The sequence below is a fragment of the Gallus gallus genome, chromosome 13 (assembly GCF_016699485.2).
Source record: "Gallus gallus isolate bGalGal1 chromosome 13, bGalGal1.mat.broiler.GRCg7b, whole genome shotgun sequence".
In the NCBI taxonomy this organism is placed as follows: Eukaryota; Metazoa; Chordata; class Aves; order Galliformes; family Phasianidae; genus Gallus; species Gallus gallus.
The window spans coordinates 1459829-1474636 of record NC_052544.1 but is presented as its reverse complement, the minus strand read 5'-3'; the positions used below and the strand labels follow the sequence as shown (position 1 = coordinate 1474636).

Sequence of the window (14808 nt, the reverse complement as noted above, 5' to 3'; positions counted from 1 at the left end):
CAGTATAACAACTGTGATAAACTCATTCATAACACTTATCTTCTATACTTGTAAAATGAAACCACTGTGAACATAAGAACCTCCAGATCTTCTATCTCTATGAAGATTACATAGAAAAATATAACATCTGGATTTGGCAACATGGCTGTTGCTGCTATACCATATGGCTGCTAGCAAAGGCAGAGCCAACTCCCACCTTGATAGATCAAAGATAAAAGACCACGAATCATCGTGGACATTGTGAAAGGACAAATTGCCCAGCTTACTTCTCTAAGACGTGCATATAAACCTGAGGATGGATGGACAGAAAGACATGTCTTGTTCAACACATCATGGTGTAGAAACAAACAACATGGCAAGGGTAAAGGAGGTGCATCTTAAGTTTTACATGGAGTCATTAAGATTCTGTTTCGAGGCTGAGATAAAAGAAGCCTGAAGATGCAATGCAAATAAAATCATGCATGCAGAGGCTCAAGAATGAGAGGCTCTTGCTCACAAGTTATTGTGCAGATATGTGCCAGTTCATTTCCACTCGGCCTGTACACTCTCAGCAAGTAAGGTTTTAGTTACAAAGGTCTATACACAATTTAATCTTCTCAACCTTGGACTTAAAGCACAGGCTTCATAGGTCACATACAATGGAGAACATATATTAGAGGAACCAGGAAGTCTGTATCCTCTGAGTATTTCAGCCAATAAGGAAAGAAGGAAGGGATAGCATGATTGGGAAGTTAGGATAAAAGGGAACCAGCGAAGGCAGGTACTTTGGGTACTACTCAGGTACTACTACTACTACTCAGGTACTACTCAGGTACTACTACAGGCGTCAGCGGATAAGGATAAAGAACGAACTGTAAAGCGATAGTGAAAGTGCAAACAGATCACACGTGGCAACAATATCTCCACAAGCCATCCAGTACAGCACCGTCTCTAACAGCACCCAGCAGAGAGCGCAACAACACTCCGCCAATTAGGGGTGAAAAGACGAAACTTCTGAGCGAAGGAGGACAAAGGAGAGGAAAGGGGAAACGCGATACGAGGAAGAGTCAAAAACGCGAGCGAGAGGAGAGCGAATAGGGAGGGACTCGGAAGCCGCCGCGGTCGTTAACGTTTTGATAAACTGTCCATTAGAAAGACAACGGCAATAAGCGGGGAAAGAGCTTCAACTAACGAGTTAATTAAGATAAGGCAGCTATTATGCAGAGAGTTTCATTTGACGAGTGACTCGCTTCCGTTCGGATGCAGCTGAGGGAATGGGAAGCAGTATGAACTGAAAGGAGGCAGTGAAAGTGCTAACACTTCACACGTCCCGGAAAGGCTATCTCTACACGCCTCCGGATAGTGAACTGTCACTAACGTTGCCCAACAGAGAGAGCGACAACAATCCGCAGAAGAGAGCCGTTAACGCCGAACATCAGAGAGAATTAGGATAGAGGAGAAGAAAGAGACAGGTACTAGTAACAGATTCGCCATCAAAGGAAACCTGGAGAGCAGAAGGGAAAACGCGACACCAGGGGGAGTCAAAGACCGGAGCGAGAGGCGAGCGGGAAGGCAGGGAGTGGGGAGCCGCGGCGGTGGCAGCACTCACCGGGAGGCCGTCGGGCTCGGCGGCGCGGTGGGCGGCAGCGTCTTCCCCGCGCAGCGGCGCGGCCTCGTCGGGCGGCGGCCGGGCCGGGAGCGTGTCGCAGCAGCTGCCGCCCGCGCAGCGCAGCTGGCTCTTGCGCGAGTCGGCGGTGAGCGACACGTCGTGCGAGTAGGAGCGCAGGAAGGCGCGGACGCCGTCGATGCCCACGAAGTGCGAGGCCGGGACGCCGCGCAAGGCGGCGCCGGCCGAAGGCGGCGGCAGCAGCCGCGAGCGGCGCCAGCGGCGCAGGCGCAGCGCCAGCAGCAGCAGCAGGAAGGCGAGGAAGAGGCAGGACACGGCCGCCACGGCCAGCACCAGCCAGCGCGTCAGGCTGCCGGCGGGCTCGGCCGGCGCCGCCGCGCTGCCCAGCTCCGACAGCAGCTCGGCCACGCTCTCGGCCAGCACCACCGTCAGCGTGGCCGTGGCCGACAGCGCCGGCCGCCCGCGGTCCTTCACCACCACCACCAGGCTGTGCCGGGCCGCGTCGCGGGCCAGCGGCGAGCGCGCCGTGCGCACCTCGCCGCTGTGCAGCCCCACGCGGAACAGCCCCGGCTCCGTCGCCTTGGCCAGCTCGTACGACAGCCACGCGTTCTGCCCCGCGTCCGCGTCCACCGCCACCACCTTGGCCACCAGCGCGCCGGGCTCCGCCGAGCGCGGCGCCAGCTCCACGCCCGCCCAGCTCCACGCGCCCGACGCCGAGCCCCACGCACCGACGCCCGCGCCCGATCCCGGACCCGGCCCCGGCGCCGCCGGCGGGTACAGCACCTGCGGCGCGTTGTCGTTCTCGTCCGCGATCAGCAGCCGCACCGACACGTTGCTGCTGAGCGGCGGCGCGCCGCCGTCCTCCGCCCGCACCCACAGCTCCACCTCGCGCACCTCCTCGTAGTCGAACGAGCGCAGCGCGTACAGCGCGCCCGTCTCCGCCTGCACCGACACGTAGGACGACAGCGGCGCGCCCCGCAGCCGCCCCTCCCGCAGCCGGTAGCGCACGCGCGCGTTCTGCCCCCAGTCCGCGTCCCACGCGCGCACCGTCAGCACCAGCGCGCCCTCGGCGTTGTTCTCGGGCAGCCGCGCGCTGTAGCGCGCCTCCGCGAACACCGGCGCGTTGTCGTTCACGTCCAGCACCCGCAGCGCCAGCACCGCGCCGCTCCGCAGCGCCGGCGACCCGCCGTCCGCCGCCCGCACCGTCACGTTGTACTCCGACGCCCGCTCGCGGTCCAGCTCCCGCGCCGTCACCACGCTGTAGTAGTCGTCCAGCGCCCGCTCCAGCCGGAACGGGACGCCCTCGCCCAGGCTGCACCGCACCTCCCCGTTGGCGCCCGAGTCGCGGTCCTGCACGTGCAGCAGCGCCACCACCGTCCCCGGCGCCGCGTCCTCCGAGATCTCGCTCAGCGCCGACCGCACCGAAATCTCGGGCGCGTTGTCGTTCACGTCCGTCACCGAGACTGTGATCTTCGCATCATCAGAAAGACCACCTCCATCGTGTGCCTGAACGAGAAATTCATAGAAATCGGCTTCCTCGAAGTCCAGATTTCTCACCAGACTTATCGCTCCAGTCTTCGGTTCTATGTGGAATGTATTCGATATCTGCTCTAAAACTTCTTGAAATAAATATTTCACGTCTGCGTTGGTTCCGTCGTCGGGGTCGGTGGCGGTGACGCGGAGCAGCGTGGAGCCCACGGGCACGTCCTCGGGCACTCGCACCGTGTACACCGCCTGGCTGAACGCGGGCGCGTTGTCGTTGGCGTCCAGCACAGCCACGCGGATGCGCGCCGTGCCCGTCCGCGCCGGGTCGCCGCCGTCGCTCGCCCTCAGCAGCAGCTCGTGAAACGCCGCCTCCTCCCGGTCCAGCGCCTTGGCCAGCACCAGCTCGGGACGCTTCTCGCCGTCGGCTCCCGCCTGCACGGACAACGAGAAGTGCTCGTCGCCGCTCAGCGTGTAGCTCTGCAGGGAATTCGTTCCCATGTCCGGGTCGTGAGCTCGCCTCAGCGCATAGCGCATTCCTATAACTGCCATCTCGTTCGTTCTGAGTTCAATTTGTCCCTCTCCAAAGCTGGGCGTATTGTCGTTAATGTCCGTGATTTCCACTTCGATTGCATAAACCTTCATCTCGCCCTCCACGATCAGCTCACAGCGCAGCACGCATTTCTCCAGCAGCCGGCACAGCTGCTCCCTGTCTATCCTCTCGGTCGTCACCAAGTGCCCGCTGCTCGCATGCAGAGCGAAATACTGCGTCCTGCCTTGCGACACCACTCGGGCGCCGCCGGCGCCGAGCGCCGCCAGCTCCAGCGCCAGGTCCTTGGCCACGTCGCCCACGAACGAGCCCTTGGGCAGCTCCTCGGGCACCGAGTAGCGCAGCTGCCCCCGCGCCGCCTCCCACGCCGCCACCAACACGCAGCACAGCAGCGCCCGCTGCCTCCGGCCGCAGCGCCCTTCTCTCGCCGCGCACATCTCCCGCACGGCCCCGCCGCCACCGCAACACCGCCGACACCTCACGCTCGCCGCTTCCGCGCCGCTCCGACTTCCAATTCTTCTTCCACTTCTCTTTTTCGGCTTCTTCTTCGTCACAGGTTCCGTCTCGGCGGCCGCTGCCGACCGCTCCTGCCGCCCCTCCGCCTCGCTGCAGCACCGCTCCACACCCCGGGGCCGCTCGCAGCCCGCCCGGAAACCCACGCTGAGAGCGATTGAGCGATCGAGCCGGGCCGCAGCGGGCGGGGCTGCGTGCAGCGCACGGCTCCTTCCTCTCCTCCGCGGTGAACAGCGGCGCCCGCAGCCGCCGCCCGGCACTGCACGCACGGCTCCACCGAGCGCCGCCGCTGCCTCTGCCGAGGGAACCGCCGGCACCGCACGACCGCTACACGCTGCCCTCTCTCATCAGTTCGGTAATGTTACCGGCATTTCTTTTCTTCCACTCCTTCTAGTCTTGTTTGAGACGACGTAATATTTTGTTGAAGGTGCTCTTTACGTGGGGACGGCAGAGAGTTCCTCTTCTGTCCATTATTTCTTTCGCAGAACATGGAGAATCTTTGTGATTTATTCCATCTCTTAACACTTCTGAGTCTTTAGCTGTTTTTGCGGAAGGACTGTTTCCGTGGGGATATCTATAGATTGTCCATGCAATCGCACTCAAATGTAGTGTTCCGAAGCTTTCCATGTGTCTTTAATAATCTGAGTATTGCACACTTTCGCAATTTCTGTTACTTCCATGCCTGTTGCCTTTAGAAAAACATCACACTTTCTCCATCTCACGCAGGAAATGAATTTCATGTGCCGTGATCATAGCAGAGTTCAACAAAAAGTGGAGTTCCCAAACCAAACGATTCCTCCCTGTCATGGTGCAGAGCCAGAAGCCCTCCTCAGCCCTCCCCATAACTAGTGCGGTTGGGTTGCATTCCCGAGTAGCCAGCATGCCACAGGTAGATCAGAGGTGACGGGCATGTTCAACACTTGGTTATTTTCTACTTCCACTTGATTGAACAATGGGTAGAAGAGCATGGCTATGTTCTCCATAAGCTTTTCATTTTTACTTCCAACTCCAAATAGTTCTGAGTGGTTTTCTGTTGCTGTTTTTTTAAAAAAAATTCTCCCAGTAGCAGCTTCTCCACCATGAACTCGGATTATTCTTCTAGTCTTTCCACAACTCAGTGCTAGATTCACTCCCGGTTTCTGTTGTAATTTCCATGCCAGCAGACTGAAATAAACCCTTCCCATGTGTCCGTAACACACTGTGAAGGGAATGTCCCATGCACATTTACCAGTGTATCATGAAGTCAAGCTCCCAGTCCCTGCTGTTCCTCCTTTTTGGGTTAGATGAAGAGCTAGGAGATCCCCTGAGCCCTCTGAGATGGCAGGCCCTGTGCCTCCAGTCTTCCAAGAAATGAGAACAACCCAGAAGAAGTGGCCACAGGCATTGCAGACAAGTCTGTACCACTTCTCCGTATAACTAGCATGGCACAGAGCTTTGAGAGGTCATCCGTGTACGTAATAATGTTGACCTTTTGCTATTTCTTGATTACAACAATGGGTAGAAGAGCATGGCTGTGTCCTTCAGAACTTCTCCTTGCAAACCAGTAGCTCAGTCATTTCAAATACTTCTGATTCTAATTATAAAGAAACAGCAGGTCCATGGGAGGAGCACTACTGCAGTGTGTAGTTCCATTGATACGACTTTGCCTTAAAATGAGCACTTGGAAGTCAATGAAAATTCAAGCTGCATTTCCGTGTGAGGTGAATTTACATCCAGTGGTGCTGGTTGAAGGCTTGTACAGAAAAGATTGTCAGTTATGATTGTCACAACACTGGAAGAAAGGGGCTCAGTGAAATAGGCACTAACTTTGACACAGTATGAGTAATCAAAACATGGTACAGTCAAGTACACTGCTGACCCATCAAGCTTCCTGATTCAAGGGAAGGCTTGATGCTCTTGTACTGCCTGTGAACTCTATGTCTATGTTGCAAGAACAGTAATCTCTAGCCTTTGGAAAACCAAGACATGTACGAGAGAGCATCCACACAAAAGTGACAGAGAAATAGTTTCTGCCACTCTTTGTTTGGACATTTGGCACCCACCAGATCCCTCTAGTATGCTTGCATGCTTGCAGTCTGGAACAGTTGAAAACCCCGGCCCTGCTTTCAGTTCACTTCAATTTCTAATGAGATTCCTACGCATACACTGGAAGAAAACACCGTGGCACTTGGTGCGAAGGAAATCTTGTCCCATCAGGGACATGCAATCAGGTGTACATGCAGGTGAAATCTTACAGCACTATATGGCACCTGGTATGGTGCTAGATGAGGGTTTTCAGGAAACATCTTTCCCCACACAACTCTTCCGCTCTTCTTTTCCTTTAACATCACAGAAGTCAGTACCTACAGCTGCATTCAGTCTCTTTCACTTCTCAGGCCTGCTCTACATATGTAACTTTTGCCAAATGCAAGATTCTTGGCGAACCAACACTGCCTCCAAGGACAAAGAAGCTAGGATCATAGCAGAAACAGTTGCAGGTATTTGCACCAGATGTGAAAGGAAATCCAGACAAGAAGGGTTGGTTCCAAGAGGCCAGACAGAGCCTTCTGAACCCAACGATTTTCCAAACTCTAAGCCAAGCTCTCACGCACCTCTCTGAAATCTCTGACCTTTTCAGCACCATGGACAGTATACACATTCCTGCTGATATGCCAGCCAATCGCAAGAGAACTTGATTCTCTGACATTGCTTTGAAAGAGAAATATATCCAAGTTTTATCCTTGACAGCTCTACACATTCAAAGTATGGAAACGACTCCCTCATTTCCACAATTCTAATGGACCTTCCTATCCTTTAAGGCTTACGTCGGCAGCAGAGACATAAAAAAGGAAGAGAGCAAAGAGGTACCCGCACATCTCTGCCACTCCTCACCAGCTCTGGCTCTCGTGAAATACCCAGCTAGTGACACACGAAGACATAAAACATTACTAAAATGAAAATAAATACAACACTATTTTTGTTGCCTTTTCCAATTCAACATATGTACATGGACATAAGGGCAGGAAATGCTGTCAATCAGTCCAGCAGCACGTGGAAACATTCAAAGAGAAATGAGGCTGACAAACTCCAGAGGGAATAATGGTCTTCTCTATGGAAACTGAAATCCTATTCCACTACACCTGGAATCCAATCGGTTCTTAAGCTGCAAGTAGGGCCCTAAATTCTTCCCATAAATTGCACAATGGAAGATTTCATTTTAGGAAAAAATCACCACTTCTCAGAAAGATTCCAACTCTCCCGCTCATCTCCAAAGACTATGAAACTTTAAATAAAAAAGAGTTAATACGGGAACTTTTTCAAATTATTAAAAAAAAAATCAACAAAACAAACAAACAAACAAACAAAAAAAAAAACCCACCATAGAATCATACAATTGCTTGGGGTAGAAAAGACCTTCAAGATTGTCAAGCCCAACCTCAAAGTAACCAGACTACCCTAACTCTAACAACTCAAACCATGACGGATTCAGTCTCAGTTTTGTCAAACAAAACAGTCTGTCCTCATGTGCTTGTTGAGACTTGCTCAAGGAAGGTCAGGAGTTTCTGCAACACAGCCGTATTGTTTCCAAATGCATACGCTCTGTTCAGAAAATGGGAAACGTGGATCACAGCCACCCTGGGAACAAAGCCCTATGAACAGAATTACAGCTATTAAGAAACTCTCCATCACAACATTACATCTAGATACAAGAGAGGTTTCACTCAAAATTCATAAGCCATTAGAGATAGGCGTTATCATCCAATAGAGAGACAAATTTTGTCATCAGAGGATTATCATTACAAAGTAAGATGTTGGATCTGGGATAAAATGGTGCGTACGTACTACAGGTCTTGACAGCAACAATGAAATCAAACCATCGCCCACACAACAACAAAGCTGACCCAACTGCTATTCAAATTCAAATCCAGTCACTCACCATCCTTGTTGCATTCACAACCTTTACTTGCACCATGGATATATCCAACTTTAAGAAACATTTTGGCTCCTAGGAAGAGCATGTCATTCAGTGTCAGTTCAGGGAAACTTAAGCTTATCCAAGTCCTCTTCCTGACTATTCCTGACTGCTATACACATACAAGAAAAAAAAAAAAAAAAAAAAAAGGGGCAAAATTGACAAGTGAAAATATTACCTACCACTCTTCAGATGTTGTTCTACAATTTTGGCAAATGCTATTCAACATGAAGTTAGAGTGATGGACCCACAAAGAGACTCTTACCAATACCAATCACGCACCAGCAAACTCTGCTCCATTCCTGTGTGGTCACAGGTGAAACAATCCTCTTTCCTCCAGAACCTCTTCAGGAAGAATATCCCCACGCCATTCCCAAATAATACTCCTATGATTGTTTTCAATATGTTTTCATAACAAACAGCTTGGAACGGTAGCCCAGCCCATTTCTCTACCATGTGTACCAAGACCATGTCAGGGGTGGATACAAGGACATTTTTTCCCTCAAAAGATAAGCTGTTTGTTCCCATCATGCAGATAAGATGTAAGGAGTTTAAATGTTTAATAGAAATTATATATAGGGACAATAATGTTTTGCTTCAAGACCATCTCACCCAACATATCCAGCACATGAGCTATTGGGAAGTTATCCAACCCTGCCAACAATGCAAAGTATAACACGGCAGTCAAAGCCAACTCATGGTTGGAAGCACACAGAAATAAAGAAACCAGAAGTTGAAGCCTCTCCTCGTGAGACTATTTTGGAAGTTTATACTTCTGAGATCTTCTACTTCCTTATTTCCACACAGAGAAAAATCTTGTCTACAGCTGACTGAGACCGTGTCAAAGGAAGGAAGGATTTCCTGTAATACAACACTTGCATTTCCCAATGTAAAAGCATTGGCCAGAAATGGAAAACACGAACCACAACCACCCTGGAAGTATAGGCCTGAACACATGAAGATCACAGTGAAGGAAATGTACATCACAGGGATATAGGAAACTAGAGAGGCATAAATGGATAAATAAACACTGCCATTATACACCATTCTAGCTCTAAAGAACTGTCCCACAAACAATCTGGAAGAAATCTTCATTTCAAAGAGAATATTGCTGCCTCTAATGACAGGGAAATGAGGATTGTAGTGTAAACAACACAGACCTTTGCACCAGGTATGAAATCAAACCATACCCATCTTCGTATCACTCTAAATACCTTTTTCCTATGCTCAGCACCAGTCTCTCACTCTCCTTTCCCAACATTCACAGACTTTACTGTCATGATTAAACATAAGAGCACTTGGCACTAACTTGATCATGAACAGCAACATTTCACTCAGTGATATTTTACAGAAGCCTAAGTATAGAAAGTTCTTCCTACTGACAGCTTTAACAATTCAAGGCAGGTGTGGAAACTGATCCCCGGCTGGACGTTTATCTATGGCATTCCAGTTCTCAATAGGTTATCAACCACCCTGAGATCAGTCTTTAGAAATTGAAAAGAAACAAGGCAAAAACATTTAATGTACCAAAGTGACGAACAGCATTGTCACTGCAGAGACATCACTCTTGCATCTGCCCAAACATTATGAAACTAGACATTAAAGTGATAAAATCCTAACATGGCAGATGCCACAGAAAGTGTTAGAAAAATACGCCCAGATCTACTGATAGGAGGTCATCAGGATATGGATAAAAGACTGCGAATCACCAAAATAATCCCCTGTATCCCTCACAAGCCATTCACACACAGCATTCCAAAGCATTAGGTAAACACTACGAACTGTGAAGATTGCGATTGATTCTGATAACAGGCGAATAGGTATCGCCAAAGGATGATTTGATCGTTCGATTCATCAAAGACATTGATCAAACCCACTGCTATCAATGGGAAGCGCATGTAGATACAGAATTCCAAATAATAAAAACGCACTCTACACAGGGAAAGCGAAACACTGGCTAGGCACATTGAGGATGTCAGGATCAAAACTCAGTGCAAACTGGGGAAGTCAGAAGTAAAGGCGTGTTGAATTTAGTAATACAAGTACTGCCGGCAAAAGAAGAAAGGAGCGGGAAGAGGAAACATAATATTGTGAAATGTCAAATTTCAACAGACAGGCGAAGATCCTCTGACCAGTTTCAAGTCACACAAACACCACTTGCTGGCAAGATTAAGGAAAAATAGAAAAGCAGCAGACAAATACATCCAGTAATTAAAAATCCCAAACGAGGTAGAAACAGAAAGAACAAGAACACCTACTATCTATAGAGGTACAATAAAAGCAAGATGAACTATTTCATGTCTGCCCTGATTCTACACAGATATCATTCTTTCTGCCAGACAATGATTAGGACATAAGAACAGAAACACAAGAACTCCAATGGCAATGCTGCTAACAAAATCCTACTGCTACCTCAGATGGGAAAGGAAAGGTGGCTTCTATCCAGTTGCGTAGTATCAATGCCGTAAGTACAGTGTCCTACTGCTTAAATTTCACACTCAGACAAACTGACAACTCGATGACCAAGCGTGAGATTTGGAAAACCATTTTCAACTAACCAAATCCGTGAACTGACAATTCTTATTGCCCTTATTGCCATCCAAAGAGTGAGTCAAATCACTGCTACGGGTGGGGGAAGAGAAGGATGAGGAATGAGTTGTAAAGGAGGAAAGGATAAGCAGAGTAATTTGGACTAGGACAAACAGAAAAGGCAACGTAACAGTGAAACCACACTCCAACATGTCAACCACCAGATGTCAATCTTCTTTCACCAGGAAGACTAAACAGCAAAAACCTGAAGTCTGGATCACGAAAAACAGTTGCAGCTGCCATAGCTTGCGTTTGTGCAGACGTCATGCCACACAGATCCGTCTTAGATAGGTCAAAGAACGAGTTCAACTAACGAGTTATTTAAGATAAGGAATCTATTACGGATATAGCTTGATCTGACGAGTGAGTCGCGTGCCTTCGGGTATAGCTGAGAGAGGAGGACACGGCACGAACTGAAAGGAGGCAGTGAAAGTGCTAACACTTCACACGTCCCGGAAAGACTATCTCTACACGCCTCCGGATAGTGAACTGTCACTAACGTTGCCCAACAGAGAGAGCGACAACAATCCGCAGAAGAGAGCCGTTAACGCCGAACATCAGAGAGAATTAGGATAGAGGAGAAGAAAGAGACAGGTACTAGTAACAGATTCGCCATCAAAGGAAACCTGGAGAGCAGAAGGGAAAACGCGACACCAGGGGGAGTCAAAGACCGGAGCGAGAGGCGAGCGGGAAGGCAGGGAGTGGGGAGCCGCGGCGGTGGCAGCACTCACCGGGAGGCCGTCGGGCTCGGCGGCGCGGTGGGCGGCAGCGTCTTCCCCGCGCAGCGGCGCGGCCTCGTCGGGCGGCGGCCGGGCCGGGAGCGTGTCGCAGCAGCTGCCGCCCGCGCAGCGCAGCTGGCTCTTGCGCGAGTCGGCGGTGAGCGACACGTCGTGCGAGTAGGAGCGCAGGAAGGCGCGGACGCCGTCGATGCCCACGAAGTGCGAGGCCGGGACGCCGCGCAAGGCGGCGCCGGCCGAAGGCGGCGGCAGCAGCCGCGAGCGGCGCCAGCGGCGCAGGCGCAGCGCCAGCAGCAGCAGCAGGAAGGCGAGGAAGAGGCAGGACACGGCCGCCACGGCCAGCACCAGCCAGCGCGTCAGGCTGCCGGCGGGCTCGGCCGGCGCCGCCGCGCTGCCCAGCTCCGACAGCAGCTCGGCCACGTTCTCGGCCAGCACCACCGTCAGCGTGGCCGTGGCCGACAGCGCCGGCCGCCCGCGGTCCTTCACCACCACCACCAGGCTGTGCCGGGCCGCGTCGCGGGCCAGCGGCGAGCGCGCCGTGCGCACCTCGCCGCTGTGCAGCCCCACGCGGAACAGCCCCGGCTCCGTCGCCTTGGCCAGCTCGTACGACAGCCACGCGTTCTGCCCCGCGTCCGCGTCCACCGCCACCACCTTGGCCACCAGCGCGCCGGGCTCCGCCGAGCGCGGCGCCAGCTCCACGCCCGCCCAGCTCCACGCGCCCGACGCCGAGCCCCACGCACCGACGCCCGCGCCCGATCCCGGACCCGGCCCCGGCCCCGGCGCCGCCGGCGGGTACAGCACCTGCGGCGCGTTGTCGTTCTCGTCCGCGATCAGCAGCCGCACCGACACGTTGCTGCTGAGCGGCGGCGCGCCGCCGTCCTCCGCCCGCACCCACAGCTCCACCTCGCGCACCTCCTCGTAGTCGAACGAGCGCAGCGCGTACAGCGCGCCCGTCTCCGCCTGCACCGACACGTAGGACGACAGCGGCGCGCCCCGCAGCCGCCCCTCCCGCAGCCGGTAGCGCACGCGCGCGTTCTGCCCCCAGTCCGCGTCCCACGCGCGCACCGTCAGCACCAGCGCGCCCTCGGCGTTGTTCTCGGGCAGCCGCGCGCTGTAGCGCGCCTCCGCGAACACCGGCGCGTTGTCGTTCACGTCCAGCACCCGCAGCGCCAGCACCGCGCCGCTCCGCAGCGCCGGCGACCCGCCGTCCGCCGCCCGCACCGTCACGTTGTACTCCGACGCCCGCTCGCGGTCCAGCTCCCGCGCCGTCACCACGCTGTAGTAGTCGTCCAGCGCCCGCTCCAGCCGGAACGGGACGCCCTCGCCCAGGCTGCACCGCACCTCCCCGTTGGCGCCCGAGTCGCGGTCCTGCACGTGCAGCAGCGCCACCACCGTCCCCGGCGCCGCGTCCTCCGAGATCTCGCTCAGCGCCGAACGCACCGAAATCTCGGGCGCGTTGTCGTTCACGTCCGTCACCGAGATCGACACTGTTGCCGTATCGAATAGATCTCCTCCGTCCCGTGCATGCACTTCTAGTTTATACGACTGTGCTTCCTCAAAGTCCAGGTTCATCGCCAACTTAATCGCTCCCGTTTTAGCGTCAAGATGGAATAACTTCAAAGCTTTGTCAGTAATTTTATTCACTGTGTATTTCACGTCCCCGTTGGTTCCGTCGTCGAGGTCGGTGGCGGTGACGCGGAGCAGCGTGGAGCCCACGGGCACGTCCTCGGGCACTCGCACCGTGTACACCGCCTGGCTGAACGCGGGCGCGTTGTCGTTGGCGTCCAGCACAGCCACGCGGATGCGCGCCGTGCCCGTCCGCGCCGGGTCGCCGCCGTCGCTCGCCCTCAGCAGCAGCTCGTGAAACGCCGCCTCCTCCCGGTCCAGCGCCTTGGCCAGCACCAGCTCGGGACGCTTCTCGCCGTCGGCTCCCGCCTGCACGGACAGCGAGAAGTGCTCGTCGCCGCTCAGCGTGTAGCTCTGCAGGGAATTCACACCCACATCCGGGTCCTGTGCAACCCGTAATGGAAAGCGCGATCCCGGGGTTGTCGTCTCGCTCATTCTCAGTTTCATTTCTTCCACACGAAATTTGGGCGTATTGTCGTTAATGTCCGTGATTTCCACTTCGATTGCATAAACCTTCATCTCGCCCTCCACGATCAGCTCACAGCGCAGCACGCATTGTGGCTCGTTCTCGCACAGCTGCTCCCTGTCTATCCTCTCGGCCGTCACCAAGTGCCCGCTGCTCGCATGCAGAACAAAATACTGCGTCCTGCCTGGGGACACCACTCGGGCGCCGCGGGCGCCGAGCGCCGCCAGCTCCAGCGCCAGGTCCTTGGCCACGTCGCCCACGAACGAGCCCTTGGGCAGCTCCTCGGGCACCGAGTAGCGCAGCTGCCCCCGCACCGCCTCCCACGCCGCCACCAACACGCAGCACAGCAGCGCCCGCTGCCTCCGGCCGCAGCGCCCTTCTTTCACCGCGTACATCTCCCGCACGGCCCCGCCGCCACCGCAACACCGCCGCCACCTCACGCTCGCCGCTTCCGCGCCACTCCGTCTCCGACTTCTTCTTCCTCTTCTCTCTCGCCGCCTTCTCCTTCGGCTGCGTCTCGGCGGCCGCTGACGACCGCTCCCGCCGCCCCTCCGCCTCGTTGCAGCTCCGCACCGCACCACGGGGCCGCTCGCAGCCCGCCCGGACGCCGACACAGCGAGCGATTGAGTGAGCGAGTGAGCCGGCCCGCAGCGGGCGGGGCTGCGTGCAACGCTCGGCTCCTTCCTCTCCTCCGCGGTGAACAGCGGCGCCCGCAGCCGCCGCCCGGCACTGCACGCACGGCTCCACCGAACGCTGCCGCTGTCCCTGCCGGGGGAACCTGGAAATAATGCTTTGTCTTCTTCGCTTCCTCCAGTCTTTATTCTTCAGTGGGATAACGTAATTCTTCTATTATCCTAAGTGGTTATGCTCAGACTGAAAGTGCAGAGTTCCCCTGCAGTTCGTTATTTCTAACACTGAGTAAGAAGAATCTTTATTACTTCTCTAAATTCTTCTGAGTCTTTTCAGAAGGTCTATCTGCATCGGGAACTCTGTTGACCTTTCTTTCAGTGTTTCTTGAAGGAAATGTTCCTCATCTTTCCAACACTGTTCCAGCCACGAAGTCTACAAACATTTGCCATTTCCGTAGTTTCAATGTCAGCAGCCTGGACAAAGCCATTGCCTTCTCTCCATGACACACAGGAAAGGGATGCCACGTTCCACGAACATACCCAATTACAATAGGAAATGGAATTCCCAAACCAAAACATAGATCCCTGTCATGGTTATTTAAGCATTTCATCTACTGCCTTCTTTCACACATCATTGTCCAGTCCATTTGAAAGTTGC

The 14808-nt window shown here is 54.0% G+C and overlaps 2 protein-coding genes and 1 pseudogene across 2 annotated transcripts in view; all 3 read right to left on the bottom strand.

Moving 5' to 3' along the window:
- Positions 1-4295, bottom strand: part of PCDHGA2 (protocadherin gamma subfamily A, 2) — a 48275-nt gene extending 43980 nt beyond the window's left edge. The window contains exons 1-2 of the mRNA NM_001245037.2: positions 2251-4295; positions 1589-1836 (exon numbers count right to left, since the gene is read on the bottom strand). Of these exons, the coding sequence (NP_001231966.2) occupies positions 1589-1836; positions 2251-4075 (2073 nt within the window). The 5' untranslated portion in view covers positions 4076-4295. The remainder of the gene's footprint in view (positions 1-1588; positions 1837-2250) is intronic.
- Positions 1-14808, bottom strand: part of LOC100858937 — a 109110-nt pseudogene that overhangs the window by 28133 nt on the left and 66169 nt on the right.
- LOC121106719 (protocadherin gamma-A5-like) lies at positions 5209-14214 on the bottom strand. Its single transcript, XM_040647069.2, has one exon. The coding sequence runs from the start codon at positions 13914-13916 to the stop codon at positions 11250-11252; it is 2667 nt and encodes an 888-aa protein (XP_040503003.1). The 5' UTR covers positions 13917-14214; the 3' UTR covers positions 5209-11249.